Raw genomic sequence first — 16181 nt, 5'->3', positions numbered from 1 at the left:
CCATTAATGTTCAGAAACAACTTGCCAAAATAAATCAACACATTGACCAACAAATGGATTCAGTTATCTGACTAATTCGAGTCATACAGGAACTCTTTGACAATTTCCAAAAGAATAAAAAAAACAGAAGCTATCATTTAAATTGATGGAGTATAATCTCAGCATGTTTGAATTTTCCTCGTGCTATAATACAACACATAGTAACAAGCCATCTAAAATTTGGCTGTGTAAAACGGAGGGGAATCACAAAGATACTTCTTTTGTTCACTGTAGAATTGCCAGTGGGGTGCCTGTATCAAGGTTTTTTTTTCTGGTCTTCAAAATGTTTAAGCTTCGGTAAAAATTTCAGGCGACCTTAGCACCAGAATCTTCTTTCAATTTCTGTAGTTGACAGCCGGAGTAGATATGAGAATTGGCAAAAGTTAAATTCTAAAATTCCCACCAATTTAAAACCAAGTCCCACTTACATTAGAAGTCTCTATCCATAAATTAAGCGTGACAAGAGCTTTCCCTGATAATTGCGTCTCTCGAGCCAAAACCACTCCCTTTGCTAAACTATTTGTACGGCCACTGACAAAGAGTGCAGCTGCTGCATTTAGGATCTGAAAGATTACTCTTGCATTAGAACTCTGTTCACAAGTACTGGTTCTTTCTACGCACAGGCGCATATGCAAAGAACTAAAGAACTGTCACTTGAAATAAAACGCTCTGTCAAAGAAACTCACAATGGCATCAGCAATGGCACCTTTCTCACCTGACAATACACGTCTTAAACTTTCTGCATTATAATCAGGGTCTCCGCCTCGCAAGTCATGTAATGTACAGCGTGGAATGCCAAAGTCCACTATTAAATGCACTTCATATCAGAGATTTAAGTAATCATAGACATCTGAGGAAACTCATTAATATAAAGTAACAAACACGCAGTCACTTTCCTGTATAAGACGAAGAACAAAATACAAGTGTGTGATGAGCTCACATGGATCAAATGAAAATTTTGATATCTTTCGGGGTTGACTTCATACACTACTCCAGGTCCTGTATTCCGATCATTGTCAGAAGATGAGATCTAAACATGCAAATGTAGGATAACCAAAAGATAACAGCTAAAGAAAGCTAAATCCAGCTATATCTTCCTTTCAGGCATAATGGTACTTACTTTTAAGGAAGAAATCTTACCAAGGGGACTCATTTCATCCAAGCCCTCTGAATGAACAACCAATGCTCTCTTCATGCCAAAGCTTTGCAATGCTTTAGCCATTTTCAGCACCTACCCAAGAAACATAAATAATGCATATCAGAGATGAATTTTATGTGAGAATTTCAGCTACAGCCCAAGCAAGCCCCCATTCCACAATTAAGATATCTCATGTGTTCATATGGATATCAATGTAGCATGAGAGACAGCATTGCAGTTAATAAAGCAACATCAAGTTACAACTATGGAAAACCAAGTACAGTGATATCAAAACCCATCTGGAACCGCAGATATAAGAATTGCATCCAATCATTAAGTTAAGATCTTTAAGTTAAGTAATTTAACTGAATAAACTTAGAATGCATAAAAATAAATTATAAGCTTTCCTATAAAGTGATAATTGGTAAGTATGATTGTTGGATAGATGATTATGTTTCACAGTTGTTGCAAGTCATGATACAGGCACTCACCAAGTCTTCATGAAATACACCAACAACGGCAAAGGGAACACATGCGGGATTCAGCATAGGACCCAATGTGTTGAAGATGGTTTTGATTTTCAGTTTCTTCCTTACAGGGCTAACAATCTTCATAGTAAGATGATACTTTGGCGACATCATGAAGCCGATTCCCACTTCATTTACACATCTTAATACCCCCTGATTTCATGAAAATTGAGAATAAATTGAATTATATGCATAGAACATGTGAAAGTAATTGCATATGATTTGACATCTAACTTCTTAAGTACATCTACCTTCTTAAGTTGTGGTTTGATTTATTATTGGAACAGTACTAACAAAAAGAACACAATTGGCATTACGGAAATGAAATTGACATTTGAGTTATGCTTGATGAGTTACAGTTGACATAGTAATCCAACATGACTGGCATCACAGAAACTTTCCGGAATTTAAGAAAAATAAAACATTACAGTATTAAGAAAAGATGCAATGATTTCATGCCGATCTTTTTCCTTTTCCTTCTCTTTTCTTTTTCCTTATAAATGAATAACAAAAGAACAAAATCATCTTAATGATGCTATATGGTCCATGACATCTCTAATGAATGAGGTGGTGCAAAAGATGGACATGGCATACAAGAAAGAACAAAGAGAGTGAAGAAAAGGTTGAAGCAGGTCAGGAAGTGTGTTAGCAGAGAGATAACACAACAGTCTACTAATCCCACTACACGCATAGCTGATAATATTACATGGATTTGGAATGGTTAATTTTTCAGGAAAGAGCTGATTGTTACTTCTGGAGCCGAATGAAGCCCAAATGAAGAAAACTCTTCCAAAATTCCAGAGTTCAACAAACCAATTGTACACAAATGAGTTTCTTCGGAAAAGGGCATGGATTATGCCCTCAAGTGAGTTAGACCTAAAATTCAAATATCAAAAGGAAACGAGTCAACCCCATTAAAGCTTTGATGTACTAAAGAATACACCTTGGATCAACGGGCAACTTATAGGTTTTGGTAGCCCTACTACCAAGTAAATGCTGCCTGGTTAACAACTTTACCAACGATCAAGTGGGGAATGGAGGAAAGGAGCAGCACGATTATAAAAATATGGCAACCACAAGCTTGATAGAGCTCTGTACAAGTTATATTATTTTTATAGCATTTGACCAGTGTTCTTTAAAGGCCACTTTTATGCCCACAGCCACATCAAAGACACATGAAAAACCATACTGGTAGAAAACAAACAGGCTATACTAGTACCAACTGCTGCCATTAATGACTTCTATTCATGATGAACCTACCTCTGGGTCCAAGTCCATTACTACCCCAAGTTCTTCCAATACATCAGCACTTCCACATGCTGAAGAACTTGATCTATTCCCTTGCTGCAAAGCAAACAATAACATTTAGCACATTACACGCAACCAACCAGATGACATAATCCTCAAATTTTACGCATTATTTTGAGGAAGAGAAATTCTGACCTTGGCTACTTTAGCACCGCAAGCAGCAGCAAGTATTGATGCTCCTGTAAAAATGTTAACGGTGTTTGCACCATCGCCGCCCGTTCCAACAATATCCACAACATCAGCTAACCCTTCCACCTTATAGCATGCTTAAACATTGCCCTTGCTAATCCAACAATCTAATAGCATAGCAACACAATAATTACTTTCATTTCATCACAACAGCAAATTGTGTCAGAAGTAGCACTTTCCATAGCAATAGTTACCGTGTCACATTATCCCTACCTTTTAAAGGAGAGATGCTTGGAATATACTTGCCTACTTGGAAAAGCAATAAATGCACTAAACTTAACTCTTCAAAAGTCTCTCCCTTGGCTCTCAGCAGTGCCAAGAAAGCAATGATCACGGCCTCACTAGCATCATCGAGTAAATAATCTAATGATGCTTCAGCCTCAGATTCTGACAAATCCACCTTATTAATCAAGGATTCAATCAACTGCCAAAAAAAAAAAGAATCACAAAAATAAATTAAAAATAACTAAACAAAAAGTATAACACCCATAACTTTTAAAAAATGAATGCGAGAGACAGACCTCATTGAATGCAGGTATTGTAGAAGCTGATTTCCTAGAAATAGTAGACAGTGAAGCAGAGACCAGAGTCGTACCTTTTCTGCTTGTACCTCCACTTACATTTCTGATTATGTTTCTTTGCTTCAGGTGGCAACTCGGTCGAGTCCAGAAGCAGCAATTTTTGTCTTCAAAATCATGAATTGGCGATTTGGGTCGCTGAGATATCATAGAAAGAGAAGTGGCAGACAGACTGGCTGCCATTGTTGCCACTAAAAACCAAAATAACAAACACCCAATTCGTCAAGAACAATAAAAACAAGAGCTCAAGGCTTAAAATCGAGAAAAGGTAAGGTCTTTGGATTGAAATTTGGGGTTTTACCGTGGTTTTATAAAGGGAAAGGTCGTTCTTTTCCCAAGATTAAGCCTTGACTTGTGTGGAGAGATTGAATGAACTCTTCTTACCTTAGACCAGGAGAAATTGTTGAATAAAAAAGACTCTTTCTTTTTCTTTTTGATTATTGTAATAAGCAGATTGACAAACACTTGAACTGAATGCAGCACAAAGGGAGAGCAGAGGTTTCAGGCTTGGACAAGAACCGGATGTTTTTTTTTTTTTTAATTTGGCATGAGAAGGGATTTGTTTGTATTGGATTGAAGTAAAGATATATTAGGTGGTTGTTTTCTGGGTTTGATGACTGAAATATTGGTGGCCGCCAAACTCAACACAGCATTCAGTTTCACCACCAGCACAATACAGCCTATATTAGGCAATACATTCAGTTTCAAACCTCATAGAAAGATATGAACAAGGAGATGAATTAAAAAAAAAAACCATTTTTGGCTAAATTAATGCTCGCTAGTTAATTAAATTAGGAAACCAAGCACATCAAAGGTAAGGGATTGCGGTGTTTCCATTTTTTATTTAACTGTTTTATATTTTTATATTATTTTAACATTCTAATTTTAAAAATAAAAAATATTATTTTAATATACCAAACTCCAACATCATTAAAAAAAAAACACCTGAAATAAAATACAAATTTCTTATCTTTTAAAAATTAATTCATAAAATTTTAGAGCCGTGCAAAACTTTTAAAATAAATTTTAATAATATCAAATAAGCTTAAAACACATTAAAAGAACATAACATAACATAAAAGAAATAAAAAAATAAATGTATACTTTGCATTTATATGGGTTTTAAAGAAATGGAGTATTTCAACAGGGCTCTTCTAGCTGTGCAGTGGTGGCATCTCATAAATAATCCTAAGGGGTTTCTTTCCACAGAATTTCTTAAAGCAATTCTTGAATTCCTGATATAGCTACTGAGCATAATTTTTTGCAGCCCCCACCTCCACCAGCAGCACCGATCAACACAGCAGCCCCGACAGCCACCCCATGATCTCCTTTTTTTTTCCTTTTGTCGATAACACAACCGCCCCAACAATCGCAGATCTTGACCTTATGAGTTATGATATGCACAAATTGGGTTATTTCTTTTTATATGATAAAGTGTAAGAGAAAAGGCTTTCAAAGAACGAGTTGTGCCTATTGCTTTTTATTTTACATGTAACTTTCTCTCGGGTTTGAACGAGCTAACATAAAGAAAACAGAAAAAAGAAAATCCAGATTTAGCTAAAAGGAATAGTGGTGTGATAAAAAAAAAAGTTATTTTTCATATGTATTATACATGATAGTAGTTTAATCTAACATATAAACTATAATTTAAAAAAATAAAGATAAAATAAAAAAAATTGACTAAACTACGCAGTAATCAGTATAATTTTTCAATATATGTTTATTAAATGTTGTTGCGTGTATACCATATAACGTATAAACATCCAAACATGAATCACCAATAATAACGATATACAGCGGGTTTGTTTTTTAGATAATTTTTGTGGTTACGATTTAAAAAAATAAAATTTTTAAAAAAATATATTTAATTATAATTAGTTGGATTTAGATATGTGTTTGATAAAAATTATGATTGAATTTATATGTAGCAAAAAATATGTATAAAATGTTTGGTAAAGGTGTAGTTGCGATTATTTTTCAAAATGTTTTTTACTTGAAAATACATTAAAATAATAATTTTTTATTTTTTAAAAATTATATCAGCGGATTAAAATGATTTGAAAATACCAAAAATATATCAATTTGAAGTAAAGAAAAAAATAAAAATAAAAATAAAATTTAATTTTTTTCATAAGCGCTTTTGAAGAGCTAAAATAACAGGGTTTTATGAAACTCAGTTAAAAATACGTATAAAAACTGCTTCACAAAAACTACGTTTCAAACTTAATTTTTTAATAGACCTCGTAATACAAAATACAATTTAATTTGTTATCAAACAATTTATTATATTTATTTCACCACAAATATAAAAACCAGTAAAAAACAAACACAGCCATACTATAAATATATTAATTTCAAGCTGATTATTGATCAGGAGAGACAGACAACTTTATATGAGCATTATCTCAAACCTTGATGATATGCTATAAAACTATACATTAATCGTTAGCCTAAGCACCCTCTTAAAAAATAAAAAATAAAAAATAAAAAATAAAAAATAAAAAAACCCTCCGCGTCGTTATTTCACTGTGGATGATGAACGAGGGCAGAGGGCAGAATGCGAGGCTGCTTGCCTGGGCCGCAGGTGAGCAGCGCCGCTCGTGTGGGTCAGCCTAGGCGAGCTGGGTAACGCCATCAGGTTTTTCCAGCTCTTTTTGTATAGTTTTTCATATATTATTTGAATGAATATTTTTCATGTAATCCCATAAAATTATTATTGGTTACTTCACGGTATAATTTATCACACAATTTAATAAATACAATTCCAGTAATTTGATTGGATAATTTACACTTTAAACCAATAAAACTCATCTATTATTATTTCACGATAATCTTTCCCACATCATGCTATGAATTGTTGTTGTTGTGCCTCCCCACCCCATGTCCGGCTTTTCTCATTGGAATATATATATATATATATATATAAAGTCAAGGATCAGTGAGGGGACGTGGGACCGAAGAAGAAAACACAAATCATCTTCTTCTTTTTTCGCAGAGAAAATCTTTTATATATGGATAATTATTTTCAGTTTGATTTAGTTTTTATTAAAAATAATAATTAAATTAGTTTTTTTAAATGAAACTGGTGCAAATTGACGGGTGTTGATTCAGTTATTTTAGAATAAAAACCGATTCAAACTGGTTTTTTAGTTTGGTTTGGTTTTTTTTTATTTTTCGGTTTGGGTTCGGTTCGGTTTTTTCAGTTTCAGATTTATAAAACCAAACCAAACCGGTTGGTCTTTTAAAAATTCTAATCAGTTTTTTTCAAGGTTTGTTTTTTCAGTTATTTTTTTTTTCCGGTTTTCTCAATTTAATCAATCTTTTAGTTTTTTCTCTCCCCCTACTTAACATCTTAACAAAAACAACTAAAATGAATTTAAGCTTGAGTTTTTGTTTTACAGATAACCCTAACCACAAAAATACAAGAGCAGTCCGATACTAGAAAAAACCAAAAAAAAAAACCCAGATATTTCATGAGGTTTTTATCGAATTCATCGTAATGTTAGCTAGGGGAAAATAGGAACTTGGATCATCAATCATGTTTCATGCTTAATTTGCAGGTCCTTCTCTTTTCTTTCTTTTTCCCAGCCGCTCATTAGAAGTACGTACACAAGATACAGGTTCAAGAATAAATCTGAATTTTCTTTGAATAAAAAAAAAAGTAAAATAAAATCTAGCATTCATGACAACGGCAAAGAAAAAAACCTCCAAAATGAAAGTACTGTTGGCAATGTAAGCCCATAGACTTCTAGATTAATGCTTACATTTCCCTCTTTACAGCAAAACCAAAAAAAAAATGAAGTGTTGGTAATGCAAAGATCAACCAGTATTTGATAATAGCATGGACATTTGAAAAATGAGCTTGCTAGCTCCATCTCTCTCCTTCTCTCAATGCATTCATATATAGTGATCACGTCATTTACAAACACTTCAGATATTGGTGTGGGATCGCGCGTCCCTTCAACTGTGATTGTCAGTCATCATATCCATGCTAATATGCTCAAAGAAATTGCTGCAGATGATTAAGAAACAACAGTAAAGTAAGTAAATTGGCATATACTCTCCTCAAAGAAAATGCATCATGGTCATTCTTGTATGTTTTCTTGGGCTATGGAATGCTTTCGGATTGAATAAGAGATTAGGAATGCTCTTAAGCACCACTGTGCTGATAAAGAAATCAAATAATGAGCTTGCGCTACCCTTCACGAAATCGTCAATTGTCATGGCATGGATATTATATGGGAACTCGTGGCAACTTTTTCCTTGTTCTGGAGGTGAGCTAGTGGACAATAGACTCCTGGTTTGAGCTGTAGTCAAGAATTATTAATTCTGGGCAGTAAGACACATGCCCAGTTAAGCAAATAGGCTTAAGAATGCATGAACTTCACTTTTTTTTCCTATGATTGAGAGAAATACTAGCTACCGCTCTATAGTACTCTATACCAATACTCGAATATCTTTTCTGTTATTCATCATTAATTTGGGGTGGAGGTAGGGACGAACGAGGCTTATGCTGGGAAGAGTAAGAACTTAATTACTGGCATTTTTACTCTATATCAATAATTGAATATCTTTTCTATACTCGAGACTCGTGCTTAAAGCACAAGGACTCAGAAGTCAGAACCAGTGGCGGATAATAGTAAAATCTTTTAGGATGGCCAAGAGAGTCAAGTCTCATTCGCACAAAGAGATTCAAAAAGAACTTGAGGGGCTAGATATATATACATGAAACTCTAAAGAAGTATGGGGTGGCCAACTCCCCATGTAGGCTCGCCAGTGTCAAAACACTTAGTAGGTGAAAAAAGACATTAATAATGGAGTTGAAATGGGTACCTGTTAGTACTGTCACCAACCCGAGCCCTCTTCTTCTATCTGTTGCCGAGGTAACTGCACGTTTAAATGTCCATTACTTGCTTAGACAGAGAGTGCAGCATCACAAAGATAAAATGGTATCATCAACCATGAAATGCAAGCGATGAGTTCTAAAGATGGTGATGGCGGGGGGAAAGTGCCGATGAGGGGCATTAGAGGTTCCCATGTAGGGAGGACGTACGGGTAAAATGGTACCAGCTTGTACGCATAGCTTGAACTGAATGCTAAAGGAAAACTTGCAGAGTTATGTCCTTACCTGAGTCACAATTTGACGTGGAATTCATGTCTCCACACATGCACAGCTGCCTAATCCCATTAGAGCCATACCCGCATGTTCCACCAGTTGCCTCGCAGGCTCTACAGAACTCGTTCCCTTGAACAGAATATTTCACTCGGATCCCAAAAGACCATTCACTAGGCCCATCAACCCTTAATGGTGCAAGGCTATAAGCACTACTATAACCTTCACAATCAAGTTTACTGAGATTTATAGCCCTAATAGCCTCAAATGCCACCGCACAACATTCTGGGGGACCTGACCCGAACATCGAGCCCATTTGTCCACGGCCCGCTAGACTCCATGCTGGGCACCCATAGTACTCTTCGCAACCCATACCCGAAACGTTTCGACAAGGCAGGTGCTTCCCGGGGAATCCTTGGAACAGTGATGATTGAGCGGAGCAACCTATTAGCATGAACACGTTATCAGCGGTCGGGTTGAAGTATGGAGACCGCCATTGCTCGACTGCGAAACCATTACCCTTGCCACCTAGCACAAGGGTGTCACAGGTTGACAAGTGAGGCTCGTGGATTGTGACAGATTGATATGCATAGTCTATTTCTAGCACTCGGTATGATCCTGAGCTTATATGAAACATCAGTACATCATTCATGCAAAATAAGAGGTCCCTGAAACCTGGATGGCCACAGCCATATTGGAGTGCAAAAGGGTAATCAATAGTTATGTTACCGCAATAAGATCGGCAAGGGTTATTGACATGCACATTATTGGCAAAACTCAGGGGGCCTAAAGATGAAAGAATTGAAAGGATGATTAAGAAGAGCGTGCTCATGTTTGTGATAGGTGATATTTCAAGAAGGGAAAGGTGGAGACGTGACAAAGAGAACAGAGGGTTGGTGTCTTGTGGGGGGGAGGAGGAGGATAGTGAAGGAGATCAAGTAATGATACTTCGCTTGGATAGCTGAGGAAATGTCTGGTGTTGTGGGGGTGATCTTGGTGGGTTGCTTTATTCACATGTAGTGTCCAGGAATCTTATGTGATGTATTGTTTAAGGGTTATTTGTTATCTTTTTCAAGGAATTGGTTCCAAGGCCCGGCTGCCTTTTTCATGGTCTGCTAGCTTTAGTTTGCTTTATGGACTGCGGAGTGAATAAATACTGTCTGGACCGAATGATTTTGCTGGGTTTGCTTTATGATCATGTAGACATTGATATCAAGCTTGTCTATGACTATAATGGTGGGACTAGAAATGATTTCTTTGCATGACACAAGGCATGGCAGGGTTTTTTGGGTTATGCTGATGATTCCTGGGAATCTGTAGTGTGTGATTTTATGTGAGTGAGGGTGATCTACGATACGATTTGACTTGGTCATCAATCTTTCCGCTCAATAAAATCACATATTGCACTTTAATAATATAAAGGGTAATAAAGATTTCCATTACTCTATCATTAGTATTAGTATTCTATCTTGCATATCAAGATATTCTACTCAAATAAATTCAAAATTCAACTCATAATATCTATCAAATAAAAAGCTACCAAATTCAAATTCAAGAAGCATGATCTATTTCATATTAATAATTCAAATATTTATGCTATTTCTTATATATATGGAATATTATTCACTTACTTGATTCAAAAGTAAAAAAATATAAAAGTATATATCGAAAGAAATCCTACTGATGTTCTGCAGGTAAAATATCAAGATTATCTGAATACAAAATAATATACTTAACTTAGGATCTAACTCATAAACTTGTACATTTAGGAACCAAAAAGTAATTACAAAAGCGAAACGGATCTACCGAATTGATTCTAAACATAACCTAAATTGATCGAACCTAAAAGAACTGATTATACCTTACTGCATAATCAACTGATCTATTGGTTCAACCCAACTAGTGGACTGAAATCCACACCCAACTAGTCTACCGAAATCCAACGGCTAACCAATCTACTAGTTCAATCTAACCGGTTAATCAGGAATTCCAGGCTAATTTCATCTAAAATGGCATATTCAAAACATAATTATAAAAGCAAAATGAATTTACCTAATCGATTCCAAACATAATTCAAACTGAACAAACCTAAAAGAAATGATTATACACATTTAAACTTTGATCTTAATTCATCCAACAACCAACCGGTTCAACCCAATCGACCTATCAAAATCCAACAGTCAACCAGTCTATCAGCTCAACTCAACTAATCGACTAGATGGTTAGAAATTTCAAACTAGCTTCACCTAAAACGACATATCCAAATTTCAACCTAAAATCTCAAAAAAACATAATATAATCAACTTATAACAATTCAACCACTCACACTATAATCAATTTGTCCATCACAAAATAACAAATTCATCAATTAATCTCTAAAAATACAACTTTAAAACCTAAACCTTAACAAATCCAAAATCAAAGCTCAAAACCACAATTATACATATTTAAACTTAAACCTTACATTTAACACTTAAATTTCTTCTAACGTGTCTTCCCTCCCTTAATCTCTCCTTCTCCTGTTTTTTCTTTTTTTCTTTTCTGTCTCTCTCTGTCTCTCTCTCCCTTTCATATTTATTAATTCTCTTGTGCAATTATCTCATGTACCTCGTTCATTTATACCTCAAATCTAATCCTTTAAAGGTATTGTTGCCATTTCCTATTAATTTTCTATTTTATTTTCAAAACATCACACCAATATTTAGAACATGCATTAGAATTCTATATATGTCAATCATGGTGTCTTATTCGACTATTTTATTCTGTTTTTTACATACAGTAAGCTATAGCAGCGTTCTCGCTAGCAGTACCAATTGGTCCAGCAAGCTGCAAAAACATCCATGTTGATTAGAAATTGTTTTGACTTCAAAAATAACAAGTAAAATCATGGGTGTTTGAGCAATCTACAGGACAGGAGCAGTTTTTACGGCTGAGAATTTTCTCACCTTGCTTCCTGACATTGCTGTTGAGTCTGTATGAATAAATTGTTCTGTATTCTCCATTCATTCTATTGAGCAACGCTTATCATGTATTCTCCATCAAACTTACCAACGACAATTTCGAAATTGTTCTGGCGATGCCAGATGAAACTCTTCCTACTTGGGCAAGGAGTGCTTGGGTTTATTGATGGCACTAAGTCGTGTTCCCCCATGCTGCTTCCAGGATCAAGCGATGGATAAGCACAAGAAAAACTAGCATGCCATGCTTGGATTCAACAAGATCAACTTATCATGAGTACATTGATCTCCTCCCTTCCAATGATGTGTTGCCGTTGATCATAGACTGCAATCCCTTCCAATCCGCCTATGAACTCTAATGGCAATTGAGCAGCAACTCTTTGGAGATTACAACAATTGTTAATCATGAGGACGAATTTGCCTCTATGTTAATTGAAGGTAACTCATTGTTGGGGCAGTTAGGTTCCTCCTGCTTCCACTTCAGAACCTCTTTGGCATATATAAGAGCTTAATCAGCATTGTCAGGCTCCAAATCAGTAGCTGGTGTGTAGCTTACAGCTTCCTGTGAGTAAGAGAATTGAACAATCTCTTTAACTTTACTGCAATAAAGGATTGGTACTCTGCCGCTGCTGGCATGCCAAATGGTGGCAAAACAAAACCTGCAGTGTGGAAAGAGCATTGCTGCTGGTACCCCTTTCAATCTGAGAAGGTTATGCTTGAACAATAGTAGTTAGGTTTGGGAATACAACACCAAAGAAGCTCGGCGGGAACTGGGAAGTTGGCAAATATAAGCTCTGATCAACATTTAGCACATTATTTTTTTTCATTTTATTCTTTCATGAGCTACTTCCAATCAAAAGTTAAAAGCAAGGATGAATGATGTAGAAACACTTTCTTAGGAACAAATTAGGGCAAAGAGGTCTACTGAAACAACGTGCGTGAACAAGACTGATACGTTCATTCTTATTTTGACCAAGTTATCAGAATTCAACTCTGTATTCTTGACTCTTCAAGGCACCTTACCCGCTTGTTATTTTCATATTGTTGCTTCAGTATTTCTCTAGTTGCTCTTGAAGCCAAGCAGAGTTCCTCCAGGAAGATATAAGAGAGTTGAAACAAAGATGACTAAATAGAATTCCGAGAAATATTCACTGGTATCAAGAAACTTGCTTGGCGCCTTCATAAAAAAATTAGAATCTCCAGCTTTGATGATGCATTTATATCAGCAGAATCCAAGGATAGTTCAGAAGTAAAATAAAAATGAAGTCAATCTAATTTCCTAAGCAATTGAAAAAACAAAATAAAAAAGATCTCGAAAAAGAGACCTCCAAACATCTCTCATATATACATAGTGATTGAGCATTACTTTATTTTAAAGGGTGGCCACAAGATCAGGGAACTAGGCACACGGCAAAAGCTTTCCTGTAAATCTACATGGGAAATGAGAAATCTAGAAACCTTCAGATTTTTTTTTTCAAGTTTCCTTCAAGCCTCTCAATTGTAGCCCCAACACCACTTTTTGCTTCTCCCCTCTCCCCCGAGCTTCCTTCATTTGCTTTCTCTACAAGCTTCAAATGAATCCACCCTGTTGCAAAATGCAATTTTGCATTAGAAACTTCCTTCTTCTCAATGAATTTTATTTGTCATTTTCTAGTTTCATTTTAACCCCAAGTTATCATTTCAGAGCATCAATGCTGCCTGCTCAAATAATGTTGCAATTACATAAAGAGGCCAAAGATTACAAGAACAGTCTACAGAAATTTGGGATGGTTTTTTCTTCCATTGCAATTTCTTACGAGGAAAGGAAGTTGTAAAGATTCCATATCAAGTAAAACACATATCAGCAGTCATTTAAATTGAATTCATTTTATTTAACAAAACCCACTTAGCAAGGGAAAATTTAAATACTTGAGATTTGATCGATTACCAAGAGGAAAACAGAATGCTGCACCCATAAATAATCCAAGCAGCACATTCCTTGCACGCCACCGAAGAGAGCCAGGCACTAACATAGAAAGGTTACACAAAAGCATTAGTGTTAATACTCGTGGCTCCTAATTCACACTCCATAAGGAGCTGAAATTGAAAAACACAAATTCTTTCCCCTGTACAGAACCATTAGGAAATTTAAATCAATTTAGTGAACTAAACCCACGAAAAGAAAAGGTAGGGCAAAAACATTCTCATGCATGAGATATGAATTATTACTAATTAAACCAAACGTTGCAGCAGTGGCAGATCCAGCTCCGACAACATTATAAATACCATGCACCCCCAGTTTCTCAGCCAGTAGATTTTGTAATCCATAGAATTCAGCGGTGAACATTCCAAGTCGTACTCCACCAACTATGGAACCGCGAGTCACTCGGATAAACCTTTTCTCCATTGCATCTCTCATTAATCTATGCTGTTCACGCTTATCTGGAGTGCTCCCAAGCTTTAACATCACTTCTGCATCCTTGCTCTGCCGAAATGACAAAAGTCCTGAGTTTCAGTACATGTGGTATATGTGAAAGATATGAAGACAACTAGAGAAAAGCTAATATATGGGGGACAAAAAACATCGACCTCAACAAATCCAGAAAAATCATAGAAGAAGAAGAAACATCAATAGGACACATTAAGAACAAACAGAATTATACAAGATAAAAAAAAAAGGAAAAAAAAGAAGGCATTATGCTAGTGCAAAGGCAGCCAATTTTTACAATCAGAGGCAAAAAGTCTTTTTCCATTAGTATATGGTACAGAAGATCAAAATTATGGTACATTGGCATACATAATTTCAATATACAATATGCCAATTACTTCATAAATATCCTCATGTCAAGTCAAATGCTATGAAAGAGGTTCCCATATGCCACATACCCAGAGCATTGTAATCTCAAAAAACATAATATAAGAAAATAGCTTTGAGCGAACCAAAATTATGGAAGACTGAGATTCAAAATATCTACATACAAAATGTCATTTACTTCACATATATCCCCATATCAAGTAAATTCCTATAAGAACACGCAAAGATTATGAGTATTATCACTTATAAGGCTATAAACCAACGCTTATGCATTACACTGGACGAAATTATCATCCATCCTCTTCAATTTCTGCTTAGAACGGAAACAGTGAATTCCTACCTCTTCCCTTCTCCCATACAGAAGCATATATTACTGATGGAACCCAATTTAACCCTTAAGTCTTAACATACCAAGGTAAAATCTCAAAGTCACAAACTCTAGATGATTTTTAATAAGCACACATGAAAATTCCAATACCCATTTTCTTTTTTATTTCACAGATAATTCCTTTTAGAGCAAGAAAAGGCAATGAAAAAATGTGACAAATCTTAAAGAGAACAAACCACAGATGCAGCTGCCTCCTTGCTACCTCCATACAACATGCCTGCAAATACTCCAACCACAGTCGCCGTACCCCAGTTAACAGTTCCAGCCATTTTTGGAGCATACTGCTTTCCATAAAAAAAATTCTCAAAATATCAGATTAACCACCAGATATAAATAATATATTCAAAACATTCATGGGTCTGAAGCTCTCTTCCAAGAAAATTTACCAAGAAAATTGAGAAGATGAATTAACCAGCTAGGGTTTCTAGGATGTGAATTAACATCACATTTTCTTTAAAGGAATACACTTAACTTATACTCGAAAACAATTGACGATCTGAGATGTAGTATTCGATGAAAGAGAGGATTTTCAAAGAAAGAGATCTTACAGTGGAGACTGTTTCTTCAGTGCCTCCCATAAATAAAAATCTTCTTATTTATATTACTATTTTTTTTTCCTTGAGTTTCTTTGCAACCAAACAGAAGGTGATACTGATAAACAAATAAATAAATCAAAGCGTTATGGAAGGACCGCCGTAGGAGCAGCTCTCTCTCAGGCGGTAAAGTGAAGGGGATCGAGTTCAATTCTAAATGACCGTACTACCCTTACACCTTCCTACTTACAAATTCACTAATCCCATGGCCCGCGCCACGTGGTGTGCTTGAAAAAATGTTATCATTAAAAAATATATATTAAGAGACCACAAGCCTATTTAAAAAATTTTAAAAAAAATTCAGGTGAAAGATTTCACTAGTTAAATAAATTTATTTATCTCACAATATTAAAAATACTCAACTAAAAAAATAATCATAATAAAAAAAATATTTATTAATAAATTTATTTTTAATATCAAAACATTTTTCAAGATCAAAGAATTAAAGATTAAACCTCATTTATTTATCCATGTATTTTTTTTGTTATTCTAATGAAAAAACAATATTTTATTGAGCATTATTTTTAAAAATAAAAATCTTATCATTATTTGAAAAG

The 16181-nt window shown here is 35.2% G+C and overlaps 3 protein-coding genes and 1 pseudogene across 6 annotated transcripts; all 4 read right to left on the bottom strand.

Moving 5' to 3' along the window:
- Positions 1–42: 42 nt before the first annotated feature.
- On the bottom strand, positions 43–3293 carry LOC133676073 (anthranilate phosphoribosyltransferase, chloroplastic-like; annotated as a pseudogene).
- LOC133675726 (anthranilate phosphoribosyltransferase, chloroplastic-like) lies at positions 3149–5333 on the bottom strand. 3 transcript variants are annotated; one of them, XM_062097188.1, is made up of 4 exons: positions 4164–5333; positions 3723–3970; positions 3396–3625; positions 3149–3308 (listed from the first exon to the last, which is right to left on the bottom strand). In XM_062097188.1, the coding sequence occupies exons 2-4, from the start codon at positions 3960–3962 to the stop codon at positions 3296–3298; spliced, it is 483 nt and encodes a 160-aa protein (XP_061953172.1). In that variant the 5' UTR covers positions 3963–3970; positions 4164–5333; the 3' UTR covers positions 3149–3295. The 3 variants fall into 3 exon arrangements, with proteins under 3 accessions (XP_061953172.1, XP_061953171.1, XP_061953173.1); XM_062097187.1 differs by having other exon boundaries at positions 4081–5330; XM_062097189.1 differs by having other exon boundaries at positions 3483–3625; positions 4081–5330.
- Positions 5334–7429: 2096 nt separating this feature from the next.
- Positions 7430–9932, bottom strand: LOC133675725 (uncharacterized). The gene is made up of 3 exons (XM_062097186.1): positions 8908–9932; positions 8613–8666; positions 7430–7791 (listed from the first exon to the last, which is right to left on the bottom strand). The coding sequence occupies exons 1-3, from the start codon at positions 9722–9724 to the stop codon at positions 7760–7762; spliced, it is 903 nt and encodes a 300-aa protein (XP_061953170.1). The 5' UTR covers positions 9725–9932; the 3' UTR covers positions 7430–7759.
- A 3099-nt stretch (positions 9933–13031) lies between these two features.
- On the bottom strand, positions 13032–15794 carry LOC133675445 (uncharacterized). Of its 2 annotated transcripts, none has more exons than XM_062096815.1 (5): positions 15580–15794; positions 15208–15315; positions 14058–14313; positions 13777–13854; positions 13032–13434 (listed from the first exon to the last, which is right to left on the bottom strand). In XM_062096815.1, exons 1-5 carry the CDS (start codon positions 15607–15609, stop codon positions 13310–13312), a joined length of 597 nt encoding a protein of 198 aa, XP_061952799.1. In that variant the 5' UTR covers positions 15610–15794; the 3' UTR covers positions 13032–13309. The 2 variants fall into 2 exon arrangements, with proteins under 2 accessions (XP_061952799.1, XP_061952800.1); XM_062096816.1 differs by having other exon boundaries at positions 15208–15312.
- Between the last annotated feature and the right edge of the window lie 387 nt (positions 15795–16181).

The sequence above is a fragment of the Populus nigra genome, chromosome 16 (assembly GCF_951802175.1).
Source record: "Populus nigra chromosome 16, ddPopNigr1.1, whole genome shotgun sequence".
NCBI lineage: Eukaryota > Viridiplantae > Streptophyta > Magnoliopsida > Malpighiales > Salicaceae > Populus > Populus nigra.
Note: the sequence above shows the minus strand (reverse complement) of the source record. Positions and strands in the feature narration are given on the sequence as shown.